At 41.0% G+C, this 20,036-nt stretch overlaps 3 protein-coding genes across 3 annotated transcripts in view; 1 reads left to right on the top strand and 2 right to left on the bottom strand.

Annotated features, from left to right (window-relative positions):
* Positions 1-446: 446 nt before the first annotated feature.
* On the bottom strand, positions 447-7,668 carry retreg3 (reticulophagy regulator family member 3). Its single transcript, XM_080904848.1, has 10 exons — positions 7,585-7,668; positions 7,084-7,360; positions 5,565-5,671; positions 5,167-5,197; positions 4,921-5,047; positions 3,995-4,079; positions 3,383-3,520; positions 2,979-3,058; positions 2,190-2,322; positions 447-2,102 (listed from the first exon to the last, which is right to left on the bottom strand). The coding sequence occupies exons 2-10, from the start codon at positions 7,329-7,331 to the stop codon at positions 1,555-1,557; spliced, it is 1,497 nt and encodes a 498-aa protein (XP_080760974.1). The 5' UTR covers positions 7,332-7,360; positions 7,585-7,668; the 3' UTR covers positions 447-1,554.
* Positions 7,669-8,921: 1,253 nt separating this feature from the next.
* tubg1 (tubulin, gamma 1) lies at positions 8,922-16,281 on the top strand. Its single transcript, XM_080904849.1, has 11 exons — positions 8,922-9,113; positions 9,474-9,586; positions 9,846-10,013; positions 10,130-10,198; positions 11,441-11,520; positions 11,610-11,736; positions 13,349-13,435; positions 13,997-14,146; positions 14,235-14,387; positions 14,478-14,639; positions 15,179-16,281. The coding sequence occupies exons 1-11, from the start codon at positions 9,065-9,067 to the stop codon at positions 15,374-15,376; spliced, it is 1,356 nt and encodes a 451-aa protein (XP_080760975.1). The 5' UTR covers positions 8,922-9,064; the 3' UTR covers positions 15,377-16,281.
* plekhh3 (pleckstrin homology, MyTH4 and FERM domain containing H3) overlaps positions 15,312-20,036 on the bottom strand; it is a 41,192-nt gene continuing 36,467 nt past the window's right edge. The window contains exon 13 of the mRNA XM_080904847.1: positions 15,312-18,752. Coding sequence (XP_080760973.1) covers positions 18,582-18,752 — 171 coding nt within the window. The 3' untranslated portion in view covers positions 15,312-18,581. The remainder of the gene's footprint in view (positions 18,753-20,036) is intronic.

Genomic DNA, 20,036 nt, shown 5'->3' with positions numbered 1-20,036 from the left:
ATATGGTCAAACCAAGTCCAACTAATTTAGTAACATTTATTTTCTGCAATTTCCCATCAGTTTACATTGTTCTATTTAAATTCTGAATCCAGCAGATTTTTTTCTATACTGTGCTAAAATTGCAGCTACGATTTTCTTCTCAAAATAACACAATTGAAAACAGTGATGTTTTTTCCCTCCATTAAACAACCAGCATTTTAACTTTTCATATGTGCATTTCAGTAAATCTCACTTGTGGCTCATGGAAATTTCAAGTGCCATTTCCACTCTAAAACACTATACAGACATGGTTTGTCCATGTATAGGAAATCAGGCCGACCAGCAAAAGCCACTATAAAATAACACTTAAAAAAAGATATGAGGTTAACTTCCTATCCAAACTTGATGTAAACAAGGTCGCCTATTAAGATTGTAAAAGAGCCTTGAGAATATAATTTTCTCTTTAAAAAAAAAAAAAAAAAAAAAAGAAGGTCAGTTTGAAGGTCAACCAGATAGAATACAAGAGTGGTAAGACATAAAGAGACTATTTTAAATTTTTTCTTTAAAAAACAAAACAAAAAACAAAAAAAAAACTGAATCGCAAACAAACCCGAGGGCTCATTCCAGGTATTTAACATGCACACAAGGTAATTGAGCCATTTTAAAGGGCAGGAAAATGGAAAAAAAAATAAAATCAGAAATTACTCACACGCGAAAAAGAAGCATGTTCTGATGTGAGGAACAAATTCATTAACACAAATGTAACAGAGCTACTTTGGGCCACATAAGACTATTGTGACAAAATAAACTTTGAATGCGTTCCTGTTAGTCAAGAGAAAAGGAAAATAGAAAATGTTGAACTTTATCCAGATATCATTCACCTTCATTGAAGAACATAATCACTGACTAAATATGCAACTGCTGTCAAGTGTTTAAATTGTCTAAATGATTCTCTAAATGAATTCGATGGTGCACCATCAAATTAATCCTCTTCCATCAGATCGTGTTAAAGACAGCCGAGTATCAACATGAACATGAGCTACTACTTATTGAAGGGCTGATACATCCAAATACTGCAATGCCTAAATAAGCTTTTATATAAAAGGCTGTTGCACAGTATCAGTACTAAAACATGGCTCAGCTCAACCAAGAGGAATGTCACATTTGGTCCTGTGTTAATAGCCCTGTATGTCTAGACCTCGGTGTAGAAAAGATCTGATGGCCTCTGGCTTTCATTTGAAGTCAACAAGTACTTGTACCTTGTAACTGAGTGGTGTGTAAAGTTACAAGACTGCAAAAAGGCTCAATAATGCTGGTATATTTAATGTTTGAATGTGTTTTATGTATGTTATTGCGTTACCTATTGCTCAGCCTACGAAGTAAAAGTTTTCTGGATGATCACATTTTCAAACTACAGCAAAGAGAGTCTGAAAAGATAGAAAATATGAAATACTTCACAGTGATAAACTGATGCTAATCAGGAGCAGGGGTGCTGGAACCTAAAACCATCTCCCACACACATTCTCATACTTTATCAACACACATTCAAGCTGTGCACACACAGACACACACACCTTACTGTGGTTTACCAAGCAGGCTAGACAAAAAGTTAGACCCCTGGCTCTCTCCCCGTCTAGAACCTGCACCTTCACTGAAGGGATCCAGCTGGTTTAGTTCAGACTGATCCAGCATCTCAAAGTCTTCTCCATCCAAGTCTGTGTCTAGCTCAGAGCTGGACTGCTTGCGATAGCTTCGGTGGGCCCCGGCCCTGGGGGGACCTTCTCTGCGTTGGGCAGCAGGAGGCCGTGGTTGCAGTGCCCCGGCTATTGCTGCCTGGATCATGTTGCTGGCAATGACTCCAGCCAAGTCTCCAGTGATATTAGAGGCAGGTGGCAGGCTGCTAAGAGAAAGTTCAGCATCTAGATCCTCTTGGTCTGAGTCAAGATGAGATTCCACATCCAGCACTGAAGCCCGGTGACTAGCTAGCCCAGACAGACCCAGGCTAGGCAGTCCAATGCTCGTGTCATCATCATCATCCATCAGAGTGGCATCAGGGTTTATGGAGGGGAAGTCTGGGAGGTCCTGGGCAAAGGATTCTTCAGCATCACTATGCCTGTCAAAATCTGGCCGGAATACAGACAGGGAGAAGATCAGAAGCATGAACTAACCAGGAAATCGAGGTAAGAAGTCCGTCTTTTTGGCATACATACCCTCAGAGCCTTCAGTCAGTGGGGTCTGGCCACGTGACAGGTTAAATGTTCCATTGTCAGTATAAGAAACCTCAGCATCAGAATGCTCGGAGTCGGTCAGTGCAAGCTCCTTCGCAACAACAGCATCATCAAACTAGGAGACAAAATGAAATGGTTTAGGCTGTGCTGTGGTGCATTTTTTTAAGATGGCAGTCAAGCTGGTAACTCCGACTCTGACATAAACAGAGAAACATTCTTAGTTTGACTCTCTGCTTGTTTCTCATCCTTTTACCGTCTGCAGGCTTTGCCACAAACACACATTAACACAAAAATAAACAGGTACATTTTGTGACGTTCCTAACCACAACAGGAAATGGTGCTGACGTGCTGCTGTAGCTAACAGTGTGCTGAAAAAGCAATAGGTGCAGTGAATGTTTCATCTTTCGTTTCATTTTATAACCTTGTAACCAACACTGTTGACTAACAACAACTCATGTTCACTAAAAGAGAAAAAAAAAAAACCTGGACAGACTTTAAATTTTAATTTATAGAATTGTAAAGACTAAGATTTTTTTCACAAATTCACATTACTCATTATGAACACTTTAAATATAAAAGTTTACTTCTGCTTTAGGAAGCATTTTGTGTATGTTGACATAATTACTAGATCACAATATGAACAAAAACAAAAACTATATTTGAAGACAAATTTCAGGAATGATGTCCCCGACTTTAAACAATAGAAAGGCAGGCATAGTGAGTAACAGTTTGATTAAAATATTAAGAGCTTTAGAAGTGCAACAGCCTTACTGTTGGGCAAAAAGCGGCCAACTCCTCCTCACTGTCACTGGCTTCACCCGAGGCTGCACCATGTAGAGGTCTTCGTAGGACTGCAGAGTGGAGTGACCAAGACAACAAATAATTACTGAGTCCAGCTTATTTTAACTGTAGTAGTTAAATACACAGTGTGCAGGACAACCAGTTTTAGAAATGGTTTGTAAAATTAGAACTGATTAACAGATTAATCAACAAACAAAGAAAAAAAACCCACTTTACATCACTATCTCTACTCTGATATTTGCACTTTGGTCTCATTTACTGAGTGGAAATTGTCTTAACAACAGTTTCATCTCAAACGAATAAATTTACATAAAATCCAGTTAGCTTCCAATTCTAGTAAAAATATACACGATACAATTTGGTTTACAACTTACACTGATTGTCAATGGGCTTTAACATCATGTATCCACGAACGCTGAAGTCCAGCCGCTGCAGGACTGGCTCCAGCTTGATGCCAAGATGCTGGAAAAGCTTGTGATAGGCTGCCAGAGGAGTCAGGAGAGTAGCTAACACTAGAGGAGGGGCAGAGAGAATACTAGTTAAGATAGAGAAGAGGGACATTTCTATTAAAGTGCAGTATTTCACTACAGAAAGATAGCCTGTTGACTTTTTTTTGTGATAAAGAAAAACTGAGGGACAGGGAATAGAGGTTTAATATGTAGAGTACAAGCTGATGTTTGGATTGTTTCAGACGTCAGATGTCCTCCTTGCCCAGCTTTGCAGCCTACTGGTTGAAGGTTAGGAGATTAGCTTGGTCTCTGTCTGACCTCCTTAGCTTTCTGCCTGGCTCTTTCACTCCTGCCTGGTCTGCCTCATCCACATTTTAATCACCTCACAGATCAGGCCCCGGTACTGAGCCCCCACAGATCTGGTTTCCCCACCCATGCACTTTTAATTAGACTAGTCAGGCAGAGTTTCTTTGCCAACATAGTTCTGTGAAGAGGCGTGGGTTTTTAATTAGAACTGGATAAACTGCTCGGACTCACAAGCAGAGTAGGAGAGCACTAATCCAGGAATGTAGCGTCCAATGATAGCCAAACAGCTGAACACTCCACAGGTCACGATGCAAAACTGTCACAGAAGAGCCGGAAAAACAAAAACAAACAAAAAACAAGCAAACAAACAAAAAACACACACACACACACACACACACAGAAAATAGTCAACAACACCATATCGTGTTGACCATGGTGCACTTATCCACAGCTACAGTCACACTAGGGAAAACAGGAGACCGTATCACGACCAAAAGTATTCCAACCCCGTGCAATGAACATGTGGAATCTCTTCGAAATGGTAACTTTAAAGATGGCGAGCAGGACAATGACAAATCACAGTCAGTTGCAGTCTTTAAAGTGACAATGATAAAACAGCAATAACTGTGATTTAACTGGACAAAGATAGCTGCTCAGTAACTGATATTATACAGGAATATAACAAGAAAACAAGCAGCTGACTAGAACGATCTATTGCAAAGATAATCGTCACATGTAAGTTGTGTCCATCGTTACAGACCGACTCCAACTGTTTGTGTTTACAAATTAGACAACAATTTTCTTCAAGCCTCTGCCAAACTGTCTGAGCGACTCCAATAAGTCCAACTTGGACTGTGACTGGGTGTTGCCTCCCAACAGGTCGCCTTGTGATTAAAAAATGGTCTCCCAAAGGTTGATGGTTGAATGTTCAAAGGTTGCATGCTCAACCACAAGTTGCTCGCCCAATGTGAAAAAAATTCTGCGCAATCATTGGTCAACCGCCTATTTTTCCTCTAGTGTGACCGAGTTAATAAACCAGTGAAGGAAAAAAAATTAGAAAAGGATAATAGGTAAATCAAACAGGGATAACTTAAAAATCATACAATAGGTGTTGTGATACAGAATGAAGTCATTGTGTTATTGTGTGTAGCTCTCACTGTGCCAGGATTTTGACGCTTGTACTGCACAATACTGGATTTCACAACCACTCCACTGACCCAGGCCTCAGCAATATGGTGGCACAATTCAGGCACACTGAGGGTGCCAGGATGCACCAGACCCCAGCTAGACAGGGACACAATCATTTAACTCCTTACTGCTTAATCAACTCCTTATCATTCAACTAATGCTGCAATATGAGAATAAAAAAAACAACAAAAAAAACAACAACAGTGGCTACAAACCTCTCATTTTCTGATTCATCCAGCTTTCTGACTGTAAAGGGAGAGAACATTCATCACTTTAAGAAACATTAAATATCACTGTCTAAATATGTATACATTATTTAGACATTTGCTTGGCTTTCATCTACAGTGTCTTCGGGATTTTAAAAACCACTGCCAAAGATGAACCGTTTCATGACTAATACAGATCATTTTAAAGTCCAGAGTACAAGGCTGCTGACTGATGTCACATTTATTCTAGGAACAAAAGTACATTTGCTACAGCCACAGTACATTAGGGATTGAATTGGCTGCATTTTGCACAATCTATGACATTCCAGAAGCGGAAAAAAAGGAAAATGCAGAATATGATGTATTCTCTTAAATATACAAATATACATTGAGACAAAATTTAGCACCTCTAATCTCTGGCCAGATCTTATTTCTCCAGGTATCTAGACAGACGAGTACAACCATGCCAGATGCCGACAGGAATATCAGGCGCAGTGAGGTCAGAGCGAAGAACCTGGCAGGGGATAAACCACAGAAAACACATGAACACAGTGCATCTATTTCTTGCTTTCATAGGCATAAACAATCACAGAGCAATGTAATTAAAAAGTTAATGCAAAATTAATTAAACCGCAAGACAGTCTGAGCAAATTCCATTTATTATTGTCAAAGTCAGAATAAGAAAGAAAGCCCACCCTCTGGTGTCTTACACAAATGTATTTTAAACAAGAAGGTTGGCAGTAAGTAGAGTATTTGACCATTTCTTTTAACTCCACACACTACTGTAATATCAATTATATCAATAAACATTTAGATGATATTAATCCAACAGACTAACAGATGTTCATATTGTAAAAAATGTGGTCTAACTATACATAAGGTTTCAGGGTTTTTTCCATCTTTCTGTCTTGCACACAACCCTAACTAAATCCCAACTGCTGCTCCATTTTCAGATCACAAGACTCCAAAATGTAATGGGAACAACAATGCTGCAGGATTCTGCCAATCACCGGTTAGAGATTAACCTAACAAAGAATTTGCTGGCAGAACAAGGGGTGTCAGTATTTGGGTTAATGCTGTAATTAGAAGTGACAGTAACAAAAGCAATGTGAAAATGTTTATGGAAAGTTGGGTCACTGAAAAATGAGAACACAACAAGTGCTCAGCACTGAAAATGCAGCTCGTGGTTTCACGAGTTTGTCATCCGCCACCTGTATGTTGAAAATCAGGACAACCCTATCCTACTGTGAGAGCGGCTGCCCTTGTTAATGTCTAACTTTCAGTCACTTTGGGGTTACGGCTGCATCACTCTGGGCTGAAAATGGCCTGCACCATTATGTGTGTGCAGAAGCAAAGATAAAGCAGATGCAGTGTAAACGTTCTGAAACGCTTGGTGGTCTAATCAAATTCAGGCTGAACGCCAGAACTCTGCAAACATGCCCACCAGTCAGGCTTTCTTTCCATGTGTCAGGTCAATGATCCTTCCTGTACATCTAGCAATACCCAGGTCAACTAAGTAAGCCAAAATTTGGCCCAGTGAAACACTCAAACATACTTACATATTCATATAGTGAAACAACTTCCCCTCTTATCCCCATGACACTAACTGTAGATTTGACCTTTACAGGCTCACTGGTAAAATTGGTAGAGATAATCCACAGCATTACACAGATTTCAAGATTAAAAGCAACAGTTTGGAGCATTAAAGTTGAGTGAAAAGTCCCTGCAGAGTGTGCATAAAAATAGTACCGCCACTCAGCCAGCTGCTTTATCTTGAACTGACAGGCAAAATATTTGCATTGTGTATAAGAACCATCTGCTTCCAGTCACGCTGTCTTGCCTCTTGGTGTTGTCTGGATGTCGGCAACTGTAACACAGAGACACTGAGGAAACATAACTCACAAACTAACACAAGCTAAAACTTACCAGAACACAACGTTGATCACAATGTAGAGAAGGACACAATGAAAGGGTTTTTCCCAGACCAGGACAGACTGCAGGTAGGTCAGGACAGGCTCATAGGGCCCCAGCCTGGACTGGAGAGCAGCTTTGACAGCTCGTACTTGGCCATCTCTTTCGCTAGAGCATGAACGACTTCGAAGGCAGATATCAGCGCTCTGATTAGCAGAGCAATCCCCCACGTCTGCCCCTTGCATTGTTCCAGTGTGAGTCATCTCAGCGTCCTACTCCTGACAAAGTAAGCCTGTAAAATAAAGATTTAAGCTAAGTGGAACCATGTAAACAGCTTCATAAGGAGCGCCACAGCGCCGCTCCACTAACATTTATGCTAACGGATTTTTAAGCTAAAAGCAAATGACGCCAGCCAAACCACTTTATTATGGTCTAACAACACACATTTGACTATATTAAAATAAAATATTTTATCAAAGCAAATGGATAAACGTTTCAAAAGCAGCTAACACTTACTATTTTGTCATTTTTTTTGCAGAAATGCGGCGCTCGATTCGGAGAACTTACAATATGGCGTCACCTGTTTTTCTGAGCCGTCAGCGGCCCAATCACAATACACTTTGGCCCTGCGTCATGAGGCATTCAGGTGCAGTAGGAACATCTTTGCTTATTTTGAAGCACTTCGTCGGCAAAGTTGAAAATGAAAGCGCTATTGCGACTGTAATTTTCCACACCAAAAACCTAACCCATTTTCGATTAAGCTGTCCACAACCACCCACTTCTTCCCTCTTTATTCATCATGATTTTAAGCCTATTAAAAATATCATCTCGTACAATTCATTACTTACGACCTATTAATGAAAACGGCTTGTTATGAAAAGAACTTTACTTCCCTGTCTAAATTATCTAAATTTAACTGTATACCTGTTTATTTAGCTACTGTAATTTACAGTTGAGCATTTTAAAATGTGTCTACACTGTCCCCTTGTGGTCACATTCTATAATGACATTGATGAATACAAACAAGGGGAACATTATTATTATTATTATTATTATTATTATTATTATTATTATTATTATTATTATTATTATTATTATTATATAATGTTTATAATGAAAGGATGTGCAGCAGGTTAGACTGATTACAGATGGAAGCTGTACTAAAGAGTGTGCTGAGTACATTGAAGAGCTAATGAATAACGAAAATAACAGAGGGGAGAGATGGAGGACAGTTAGTGAATCAGGAAGGGCAGAGGATTAGTAAGGAGGAAGTAGCTATGAAGAGAATGAAGGGGATGAAGAGTGGAGAGGCAGTTGGCCAAGATTACATAAGTGTGGAGGTATGGAGATGTCTATGAGAGTGGAATTTTTTAACCATATTGTTTAACACAATCTTGGAGAATGGAGAATCTGAGGAATGGAGAAGTGTGTTGGTATACATTTTCAAGAACAAGGGATAATATTCAAAGCTCTACTTGGGCGAAAAGCTGATAAGCCATACAATGAAGCTATGGGAAAGAGAAATTGAATAAAGGTGATGATCAGGAAGCTGCAGTCTGGCTTAAAAATGAGAAAGAACAATACAGATGCGATGTTTGCTTTCAGAGTCTTGATTGAAAAGCATATAGACGGTCAGAAAGAGTTGCATTGTGTAGACCAGGCAACAAAGCAAGCTGGGGTGTGCAGTAAGAGTGTCTCTGAGCCCCTTCTTGCTTGCATTGGTGATGGACAGGTTGACAGATGATGTAAGGCATATTTTACGGTTCCTTGCAGCACTACACACTCCGACACGACCGGTGGCAGCACACGTTTAGAGTCGCCTTGCGACTCGCTAACCAACAGTAGAAGAAGTCTGCTTGAAGCGTCACCGCAGGACCAAGCGGGAAGGAGCGGGCAGAGGTGAAGCGGTGTGAAAGCAGTGGCTATTTTCTTCTATTATTTAGCTAGCAGGCAGACTACAAGAGCTAGCTAAATAAGGGGCGACTGAAGACGGAACATGCCGCGGGAAATCATAACGCTTCAGCTCGGACAGTGCGGAAACCAAAGTACGTGCAAAGACGTTGATAGCGTTGAAACCGCTACAGCTTTTTTTATTGTTAGCTGTGCGAGATGTCATCAGATTGCCATGTATTCTGCTGTGTAACGACAGTAGCTAACTGCTAATAATAAGTCGAGCTAACTTTAAATGTAACAGAAACAACGACCTTGTATCCTAGCTTACCAATTGACTAATAGTGTCTATAAACATAATGTTAACTTGTGCATATTGTGTGGTTACCATCAGGTGCCTTTATGATATGCATTTTATGGTAACGGGCATCCGTGCATTTAGAGTAAAGTTGTACCAGTTTGAGTAGTCAAAATGAACATGTTTTGTTTACTTGTGCCCCTTCCCTGTTACTCAGTCGGATTTGAGTTTTGGAAGCAGCTGTGTGCTGAGCATGGCATAAGTCCAGAGGGGATTGTTGAGGAGTTTGCTACAGAAGGGACCGACAGAAAGGATGTATTCTTCTATCAGGTAAGTGGAGCAGAAGTATTCTGCTTCGTAGCACATAGTCTCTTGCTATGTACAATCAGCCTACATTTTCTGCACCGCAGAGTGTACAACGTCTCCAGTGTGATGATGCTTCTATGCAGCTGAAGTGCAATCATATTATTTGCGACTAGGTGGCATGCTTGTATCGTAAACTGTAAGAACCAAGCTCCTGCAGGGAGACGACAAGCTCAACACTGCAGTGTTTTCATCTAACCGCTTGTTTTTGATTAAAACCCCAAAGGCTGACGATGAGCACTACATCCCTCGTGCAGTTCTCCTCGACTTAGAGCCCCGCGTGATCCACTCCATCCTTAACTCCCCATATGCAAACCTGTACAACCCAGAGAACATCTACCTGTCTGAGCATGGTGGAGGTGCTGGGAACAACTGGGCTAGTGGCTATGCACAGGTGATCACCTGATATAACCTACTTTTTTCTTTTTGTTTTTTTTACCCTTACCCCGTTAATCTCAATAAAAAATTTAATAACACATCTAAAATCTGCTCTGGATTCTCTACCTCTAGGGAAAAAAAATTCAAGAAGACATCTTCGACATTATTGACAGAGAGGCAGATGGCAGCGACAGCTTGGAGGCAAGTTTATCTTTTATCACATACTGACTATCCCAGAGGGCTGGGACGATTGAGGCTGTGGCAGTGTGGAATTTTAAAAATTGATTTAAGAGTAAATTGATATGGATGTGTGTAGAAATATTACATTTTTAAGAGCAGCTTGAAACTGTAGCCTAAACCTTATTCATGCATTAAAGTGTCAGGTATTTGTTGTTAATGTGAGGGGATTACTTTTGAACCTGTTGAAATTACAGGGATTTTCTGTCTGATATGGATATACTTACACCTTGTAGCTTGTTTTGTGTTTCTTTGTAGTTTTGTGGTCATGCTGCAGTTCCATTTGTCTCTTTGTGATCTGGTTAACTGGTAATGTCTGTCATCATTTTGTGTCGCTCTGTGGTCATTTTGTGTCTCTTTGTAGTGGAGCAGTTGGTGTCTCAGTGTCTCTTTGTTGTCATTTTGCGATCATTTTGTCTTTCTTTGTGGTCACGTGGGCAGTTTTGGTGTCTCTGGGGTTGATTTGTGTTTCTTTTCAGTGACTTTTTGGAGGTGAAGCTCAGTCTAGACTGAGTAAACCCATTCGTTGTCTGAATACTGTTATGGAGTGGTGGATTTTACTCAGGCATGATTTCTCTCAGTCTTTAAGGCTTGCGTTTTGTTTTTGTTGTGGTAAAATGCATGTAGAAATGAATGACTTGATAGAAACGGCATGCTAAAATGGTGCCAGAGCCTGTCATCTTAAAACCAGCACAGCCCTAGCCATGCCTCACTATTATTCTTAGCGTCCTTTTTTTTTTTTTTTTTTTTTTTTTGGGGGGGGGTGAACTTTCTTCAGCTGCCAACCTCCCATAAAATAACAGTCGCATTTCCTTTCGAAGGTCTGCAATTTCTGTAACTCATTCACATTATGACCCCACATTATTATTTAGTGTGTGCACTCGTGTGTGCATTGGATAGGAAGGTGGGCCGAGCTGCTGTGGGCATGTGTATGTTGGCAGGGTGTGGCGTGCGGTATGTCTGGTGATAATAGCCGGGCGAGTGAAGAAGGCAGGTATTACTGGGCTGTCTTGGGGGGGTGAGGGAGCCTATTTGTGAGGTGGGGCTGCGTTCCCATTTATATAACTGCAGAGGAAAAGAGGCATTTGCACACCCACAGGCACATTTAACGTTCTGCTTCAGAAGAGTTCACAGTAAGGTTCGCACATGTGTGGCGCACTCTGTAGCTTGAAATTGAAGGTATTGAGTGATCCTTTGTCTTTGCAGGGATTTGTCCTGTGTCACTCGATTGCTGGGGGGACAGGCTCGGGGCTTGGATCCTATCTCCTGGAGAGGCTCAATGACAGGTCCGCATGCACATACTCGACTTGATCCCTTGTATTTCTTTTTCTTGCAGTATAGTACGAGCAAATAATATATAATTTCTGTCCCACAGGTACCCAAAGAAGCTGGTTCAGACTTACTCAGTCTTCCCAAACCAGGATGAGATGAGTGATGTGGTTGTTCAGCCATACAACTCACTGCTGACGTTGAAGAGACTCACTCAGAATGCAGACTGCGTGGTGAGCAGCAGCATTATAAAAAGGAAAAAAAGAAAGGATACTAATTAATCCCATTGCTTTCTTGGCATCATTACACACCAATGACATAAATAATCTCACAAGATGGCATAGGGATATAGCAATCAGCATTTTTGGAAACCCTATAACCATGCCATGCAAAATAAAGTTAAAACAAACCAAATTGTTCAGCTATTCCACCCAATAAAATTTAACATGTTGAGATGAGATGTCTTAACATGTGCTTACTGGCCACTTTATTGGGTACAGCTGTTTAGTTTCCTGTTTATGCAGACATCTAAAAATCCAATCACATGGCAACAACCCAATGCATGTTGTGCATCTAGACTTGGTTAACATGACTGAGTTAGAATGGGGGAAGAAAGGTGATTTTGAATGCGGCATGGTTGTTGGTTCCAAATGGGCTGATCTGAGTATTTCAGAAACTGCTGACCTACTGGGTTTTTTCCCACACAACGATGTCTAGGGTTTACAGAGAATGGGGCCCCCCCAAAAAGAAAAGGAAAATATCCAGGGAGTGTCAGTTCTCCAAAAATGCCTTGTCAGCAGTCAGAGGAAGAAGGGCTAGGCCAAACCTGCGGCAGTTATGAGACACTATCATGTCAATATGGACCAAAATCTCTGAGGAGTGTGTCCAGCACCTTGTTGAATCTGTGTTATGAAGAACTAAGGTGGTTCTGAAGGCCAGAGGGAGTCTAACACGGTATACCTAATAAAGTGGCCAGTGAGTACTTAAAGTCTGTATACTACTGTAGCTATCTCCTTTTATAAGGAACCCATACTTCACTGAAAAGGTTTCTTTAAGGTCTGTTTTATGTTAATTTTAACTTTTCAGTGTGACATTATAACACAGATACAAAAACTGTTAAATATTTTCCCCCCAATTTGACTACTCTGTTGTAATTTGTCTTTTAAAGTGAAATTATGTGACACTTGGCTTTAAGCACTACAGCTTAATTGCTGACGGTGCCTTTGATGGATGCTTTTTATGGCATTTTGTTTATATTTTGAATTGCACAATCTTGTTTTATGATGCTACTGACAGATAGAGACTGTCTAACTCTTATCTTTTCCTTTGTTGAAGATCTACTCTTGAGGCTGCTTCACTACTTGTCTAGCAGGCTAATAAAGAAGCAAATTGGAGTGCCAGCCTTGAGCCCTAGCAAATCCTATCTAATATCGAACTTATTAAATCTAAGTCCTGAATTGGTGATTGTATTAGTCTGAGATGCTCTGACAGTCTAATGGTGTTTCCCCTTTAATACCTACTTCCTCCAGGGTCTTGCATAAGGCCCCCATGTTGATTAAATTAGCCGCAGAGCTAATAGAATCTGCCCAAGAATTGGTCCCCCTGTTGAGACTGTACAGTGTGTCTTTTATATTCAACTCCTCTAACAACAGCACACTGTATTGCTTCTTAAGAGGTTCCTTTACTGCATCATTACTGCGATATCCTCTCACCCTTTCTTTAACATTGTAGTAGTGTATTGGCTTTCACTATACTGTTTTGCTGGAGAGTTTTTCCCTCTCCCTTGTTTTTCCTCTTCATTTGTCTAATCATTGCCCTTTGTATGTGAACTGTGCTTTGCGTCAGGTGGTTTTGGATAACACCGCTCTAAATCGGATTGCCACCGACAGGCTGCATATCCAGAACCCCTCATTCTCCCAGATCAATCAGCTGGTGAGTGAGTGATATAACACTGTGTTAGAGCCTCTGCCTCTCTTTTTGGTTGTCAGTCAGCAGGTCTTAGTTATAGGTGTAGTTTGCAGTCTTCCTTGATGTATTTGAACAAAGACAAATGTTGAGACAGACTGCGCGAGACGTGGCGCCCAATGCAGAAATTACAAGATGCACAAACTAGTTTGACAAGTTAGTTGAACTTTAAAATGGATTTCAGATTTCTTGAAAAGAACCACACTTGGCTTCACTTTCCAAACAGTTTAAAAGTGCTTGACTTGAGCTACACTTTTTTTAGGGCCAAGTGGCAAAAAAAAAGAAAAGCTTAGGGTTTGATTTACATTTGGGTGCGTGGTTGTTGTTTGTTTGTTTTTTTATAATATATTTTTATTATTTTGTGGGAAGATGAAAAATTTGTGTTTTCACTAGAGCTGATCAATAATTTTAGTTGTTCTATCAATAAAGTATCTGTCTTTTAAACACAGCTATTGAGCATATAGTGCACAAATAACATTTCAAAGGAGCTTAATTTGTCAATGTCTGCTTTAACATTCATACATGCAGGTTTCCACCATTATGTCTGCAAGCACAACCACTCTGCGCTACCCAGGCTATATGAACAATGACCTTATTGGCCTGATCGCATCTCTCATCCCCACACCCCGTCTCCACTTCCTTATGACTGGATACACACCTCTCACTACTGACCAGTCGGTGAGTTGCGTCCCTTGTGATGCGTGTGAAATTAGAAAATAATTCCGATGGTGTTGCGTTTGAAATCAATCACCCTGCTGTGTCTCAGGTTGCTAGTGTGAGGAAAACCACAGTGCTGGACGTGATGAGGAGACTCCTACAACCCAAGAATGTGATGGTGTCCACAGGAAGAGAGAGGCAGCCTAGCCACTGCTACATCGCCATCCTCAACATCATCCAGGGGGAAGTTGACCCAACACAGGTACAATTGTACATCTGTTGTCTGAGGTGTTGAACTGATCCAACATAATTATGTTAGGACTATATTTAAACATATGTGAACTGACTCTAGGTACATAAAAGCCTCCAAAGGATCCGGGAACGTAAACTTGCCAGCTTTATTCCCTGGGGTCCCGCCAGCATCCAGGTGGCTCTGTCCAGAAAGTCCCCGTACCTGCCCTCAGCTCACCGAGTCAGCGGCCTGATGATGGCCAACCACACAAGTATCTCCTCTGTAAGTGCATATTGGAAAGTTATGTTCAGTTCCAGTGTGTAGCTATGTAGTGGAGACCTTAATCTGTCCTTGTTCATAGTTGAGGATATGCAGTGAGCTGCCCAAGCAGCATTTCATGGGGGATTCCAGGAAAAATTAGGTTTTGGATTATCATGCTGCCAAACAAGACATTTCCTCAAAACTAAGTAATCTTTTTACTGGTTTAAAACGAGTTGTAAAACTAAAAGAAGCTATAGCCATGTCATTTCATTATATTACTCAATCTAAGGTGATTTAGAAAGCCTTTACTGGTGGTTATATTGCTGTGCTTTGTTTTCTCATGAATGTAGGTTCCAAAATTAAAGCAAGGGGAAATTAGTGTTACACAGAAGTTTCAGTCATGCAATAGACTTCATTTCTTTCCCGTAACACCAAGGCAAAGAAACAAAACAGAAAATGTGATTGCTCTAAAAAAAAAATCTGAAAAAGAACCTTTTGGTTCTTTTCTCACTTTGGGATGTTAGCGTTGATGTCACTTTTTCTTTTTTGCTGTCCCGCAGTTGTTTGAGCGGACATGCAGGCAGTACGACAAACTGCGTAAGCGCGAGGCCTTCCTGGAGCAGTTCCGCAAAGAGGACATATTCAAGGACAACTTTGATGAGCTGGACAACTCGAGGGAAGTTGTCCAACAGCTGGTAGACGAGTACAGCGCAGCAACAAGGCCTGACTATATTTCCTGGGGCACGCAAGAACAGTGAACAGACTTTGTCTTTTATACTTAATTCTCGCTTCTGGACAAAAATAGTTTTCTTTCACACAGATATCACAGAATAGTTATTTGGCTATAACTGCTTTTCTGGATAAAAACGATATTTATTGGCTTGCTTTAACATGTAATAACAGTGTTTGTGTCTCCAAATTAGAGACTTTCATGACTATTAACCAGAAAAAGTAAATGCATCACATCCTGCAGATTCTGAACCCCCAGTTTATATGAAGTGTTCTCAACCTTAACAGCTCTGTGAAATAAAAGAGCACTAATTATAGAAAATCCTGTACAAAGCATCAACAGCTGTTGTCTCCAAAACATCTGTAAATATACCCGTTTCTGTATTTTTATTGTTAATCTCTTGCAGCAATGTTATTTACAGTTATCCTCAGTCTAAATCAACATTTTGCCTTGTTTTGGTCTATTTTTATACAAAGTACTGTACTTTAGTTTTTGTGCACTTGGTAGGCAGAGAGGTGTCCTTGCATATAGATGGAACTGACAGAAAGCAGTAGCATGCTGGTTAATGTGGTGCGCTGTACCATCTGTATGCTGCTGATACACATTGCTCATTTGTTATCACAGTACATGACCAACAAGAATGTCAAGTTGAAGTTGGATTGGAGCCATAAATGGTGTTGAAATACCTGCCATAAAAACAGCATTGACATTTTAACAGCATTTGTCCTCTAAAGAAAATGAGTTTGTGCAGCTGAACACAGTACAAGGATATATCTAATTTAAACACTTCATCTCTATGCCTGTAAATATTCTTGATTCACTGGCTTCCCCTGTGTTGTCTAAAAGTGAATATACTGCTACATTTCGCTTGCCTGTTGGACCTGTTTTAAACTGAATAAAAACATTTTCTATTATTTTAATTCTTACCTGAAATGTCTCAGATGTTATCTGAAGACACACCTGGTCGGTTGTATGAGAATGGAATAGAGCTGTGCTCCTGATGTTTGTTCATTCGACTAATTAAACGGCGCATAACCACAGGGCAACAAAGACCGTTGGCATTACTTGTTCAACCAGCTATTCTTATAAACCAGTAAAAAGCGTTGGCACTAACAGCACAACTGAGTTACCTCAAAACTACAGGAAGACAATAGTCCTAATGCTTCACAAGTCTGGGCACCACATACGTACATTTCTCAAAATAAAAAAGGATAGATGAGGCTGAAAAACAGCACCAAAGACAATATGGTAAAAATTTTATTAATTACATACAGTATTTATAGTTTTTTTTTTATTGCACTCTCAAGTTAGTTTCAAAACAAACAATAGTGCAATTAACTATACACAAATAGAAAGGTACCATGCAACATACAAACAAGCGTAATACAAAGAAAAAACGTGTAGTTTGATTTTTCTTCTTTCCTTTTCATACAGCTTGGAGCTGCCTGCAGCTGCAGTAGAAAAAGCAAAGACCTGCTTCTGAGCAGGATACAGGGCAGACTGCAATGACTTGTCAAGGCCTTCCATGGTGAGAAAAAAAAATGAAAATTAGGCTGGTTATATTGCATGGGGCAGTGTAGCAGACAGTACTGGACTATTATCTTTACAAAGCATCTACTGTCTTAAATTCCTACATTGTAAATACTACACTAAGAAGACGTGTACAGCAGGAAAATGTTAATACAAGTGGAAAGAGTTGCATATAAATTAGGGAATCTGTCCGCATTTGGTTAATTTCTTCTTGTAAAAGCTTATTAAAATACGCACATCTTTGGTCCGTGCTCAAACCCACGACTTGGTGAAACTTTGGCTTCAGAATAACCAGTGAACACAAAGGAGGAGCTACATAAGATTTACACATAAGAGCTGCTTTAGGGAGCATCTACAGCTCTGATCAGTTAAAGCAAACTTCAAATGAATATATGTATGGGTCTGAAATTAAGACATAAAAGGAGCGTTGAAACAAAATAATACTAAGACAGCATCTGTGGCCTGATTAGAAAAGTGTTTCTTTAAAGTAGGGGCACTGTTCGATGATCCACATTGCCGACTGGGGCTGAGATTTTTATATTTATATATGTATAACATAAAAGCACCTTTTTTTTCAGCAGACTACAGCTGCATTAGGATATTTGTCAACATAAGCAAAATTACCTAATCAGTCAAGTGTTAACCAAATTTCAGTTCAAGGATTAAAGTCAAGACAAGCAGCACAACGAAGGACGAATCAGAGCATTTGGTAGAGACACTGAAGAAAGGACTCCAAAATCCTTTGGTTTCTGTGAAAGAAGAAACAGTTAATCCGGATCCTGAATGCGTCATGAAGAAAATGACACGGCTTTTCTGATTTCTCGATCAAATAGCGCACATAGGTAAGGGGTTTTGTAGCAGTGGCGGCCGACATGACTCAACTATAGAGTTCAACATCTGTTTCCAGTTCCAAGTTCACATGGCTCACTGCATCAACAGTTCTAGGTAATGCAAGCTCAGCCGGGACCTTGTGAAAACTGAACGTCTCTGATGAACATTTCAGCATAAAGGGATGTGAGAGTGAGCGGGTTTCTATGTGTGTGGCAGAGACGGAGAGCAGCAAAGACAGGGGAGATGTCTGTGTCACTGAATATTCTCAGCACTATGCCAGCAGTGCGTGAGGGATCGCTGCCTTCTACAAAAGGCAGCGCACATATGGCACTCTTCATGAAAGAAAGAGGACAAAGTAGTGTCTTTATTCTAAGCCATACCTTTATGAGGTGGGTACCACAGCTTATTGTTGCCGTAAGTCTCAGCTCTCAGCTGCTGTGTTTCCCCAACTACTCACATTGTCTTGAAGGCTGGTGTGAAGGAGGAGTGGGAGATACTGCCATTTAGGGTAACCTAGTAGATTGCGTGACAGGACTGGGTGGGGGGAGGGTGTTTGACACCTCATCAGCAGCCGTATTGGTTTCTGTGGGTTTCTGGCTTCACTTGCAAAACAGAATCCCTTACCTTCTCATCCTCTCCCCAACCCCCCTCTCTCCTACATTGGCCAGCTCCTTCAGCTGGAAAGCTCAGCGAGGGTTTATTTTCAAAGATGGGGAATGAAAACAGCTCTCTCTTTGTTTTGGCTGCTGCGCCATTCCCAGCGGAGGAGGCACAGTGTCTTGAGGACTGGGCCTGGGACTGGGCCTCACAGGGGACCACACGGAGGAGTTGGCTGAGGGGTTGGGGAGTGAGTGTCCGGGTATGGGTCCCTCTCAAACAGGGTGCGAGGGCAGCTCTAGGAGTGTGGGTGTCGGCGCTGATCGGAGGTGACGGAAGCCCACCTCTGTGCTGTCTGCTATGGTGATGTCTGCATCTTCCCCTTTTCCTCGTTGGCGATGGATGGCACTGAAATAAGCATTCATCAGCTGCATGATCTCAGTCAGCTGTGATGGAGAGAGGGAGAGAGAGAGAGGTCAAATTGGTGGCAGTCTCAGTGTCTGTCTGGCACTGTCACAGGAGGGCGGGTAAAGATGATGTCATTCAGCTGCCAGAAAAACTAGATCCTCCAGAAGTAAAGCGTGATGTTTGGCAGATTTAAGGGGACATACACATCTCTTAACTGTGTCTGGGTAGTTCTTCACTTTGACATACACCACACTGTTCAGCAGCTGTTGCAGAAAAATTAAGGGAGGGTACTATGGAGGAGTTCATTTCTTCATGTGTCTCTCCATTACACAGACCTCAGAGGACATAACCACCAAACCACCAGAAGCAACAATTACCCTTACTCTAGTCCTACTGATTCTTGGCTAAACATAGTCTGTGCATAAGACAAGTCCCTGAGTTTCAACCTGCTTTTCAACTTCAACTATAACCCTGGAATCAGCTGCTAATCTTACACTCAACTCCAGGCCTAATCATAATCACCCCCTGCAAATCTGGTCTTTCCTTTTTTCCCCTCTGCCCATCGGCTGAAAACCTTCCACTTTTATGTCAAAAGGATACGACGGCTTTAAGTTCATAAAGTAGAAGTCTTTCTGAACCTTACCTCAATTTGCCTGTGTGTCCAATAAATAAATAAATAAAGTCACTTTTGTGCCTCAAGAGAGATCACAGAGAGCTTTTGTGTTGTGTGTGGGAAGATGCAAGCAAAGCGGCCCAATGAAAGGCATGATTTGTTCTTGATTTGGGGGGGAGAAGAAAAAGGCACATCTATGTTTCTGAGAAATGTTTTGCCTAATATTTTAATCTAACCACTGCAATAAAACTTACCCCCATGCTATTAAATGCCAGGAAGTGAGACTTTTGGTGGTTACCATCTGTTGGGGAATATGGGCAGGTTGTGTGCTCTCTATTTAGACCAAATTAATGAAGGTTTTTAAAGTGGGTCAAAGAGGCGGAGGGAAGGGGGTATCATGGGCAGACACTGTGTGTCTTTCTCTTACTCTGCAGAAAACTGCACAGTGATAAGGCCCCTTGGCTCTGCACTATACATAAACTGAATCCGGCCTACAGCTGACACACATTATGTTTAAGGTCAGAGCAGAACCAGCTTCAATTAATATTTTCCTTCCAGTCACCTTCAGCCTCACCCTGTATGTGTCATCCTGGGAGGTGAGCCATTATACTAGGGTGACACATACTCTCAGAGATGCTAACCCTGTGGACTAACAGTTGGTTTTACAGGGCAAAGTCAGAACTAGCTCAGTTTAGGACATTGTAATGCT

Source organism: Rhamphochromis sp. 'chilingali' (genome assembly GCF_963969265.1).
Source record: "Rhamphochromis sp. 'chilingali' genome assembly, chromosome: 15".
NCBI lineage: Eukaryota > Metazoa > Chordata > Actinopteri > Cichliformes > Cichlidae > Rhamphochromis > Rhamphochromis sp. 'chilingali'.
Note: the sequence above shows the minus strand (reverse complement) of the source record. Positions and strands in the feature narration are given on the sequence as shown.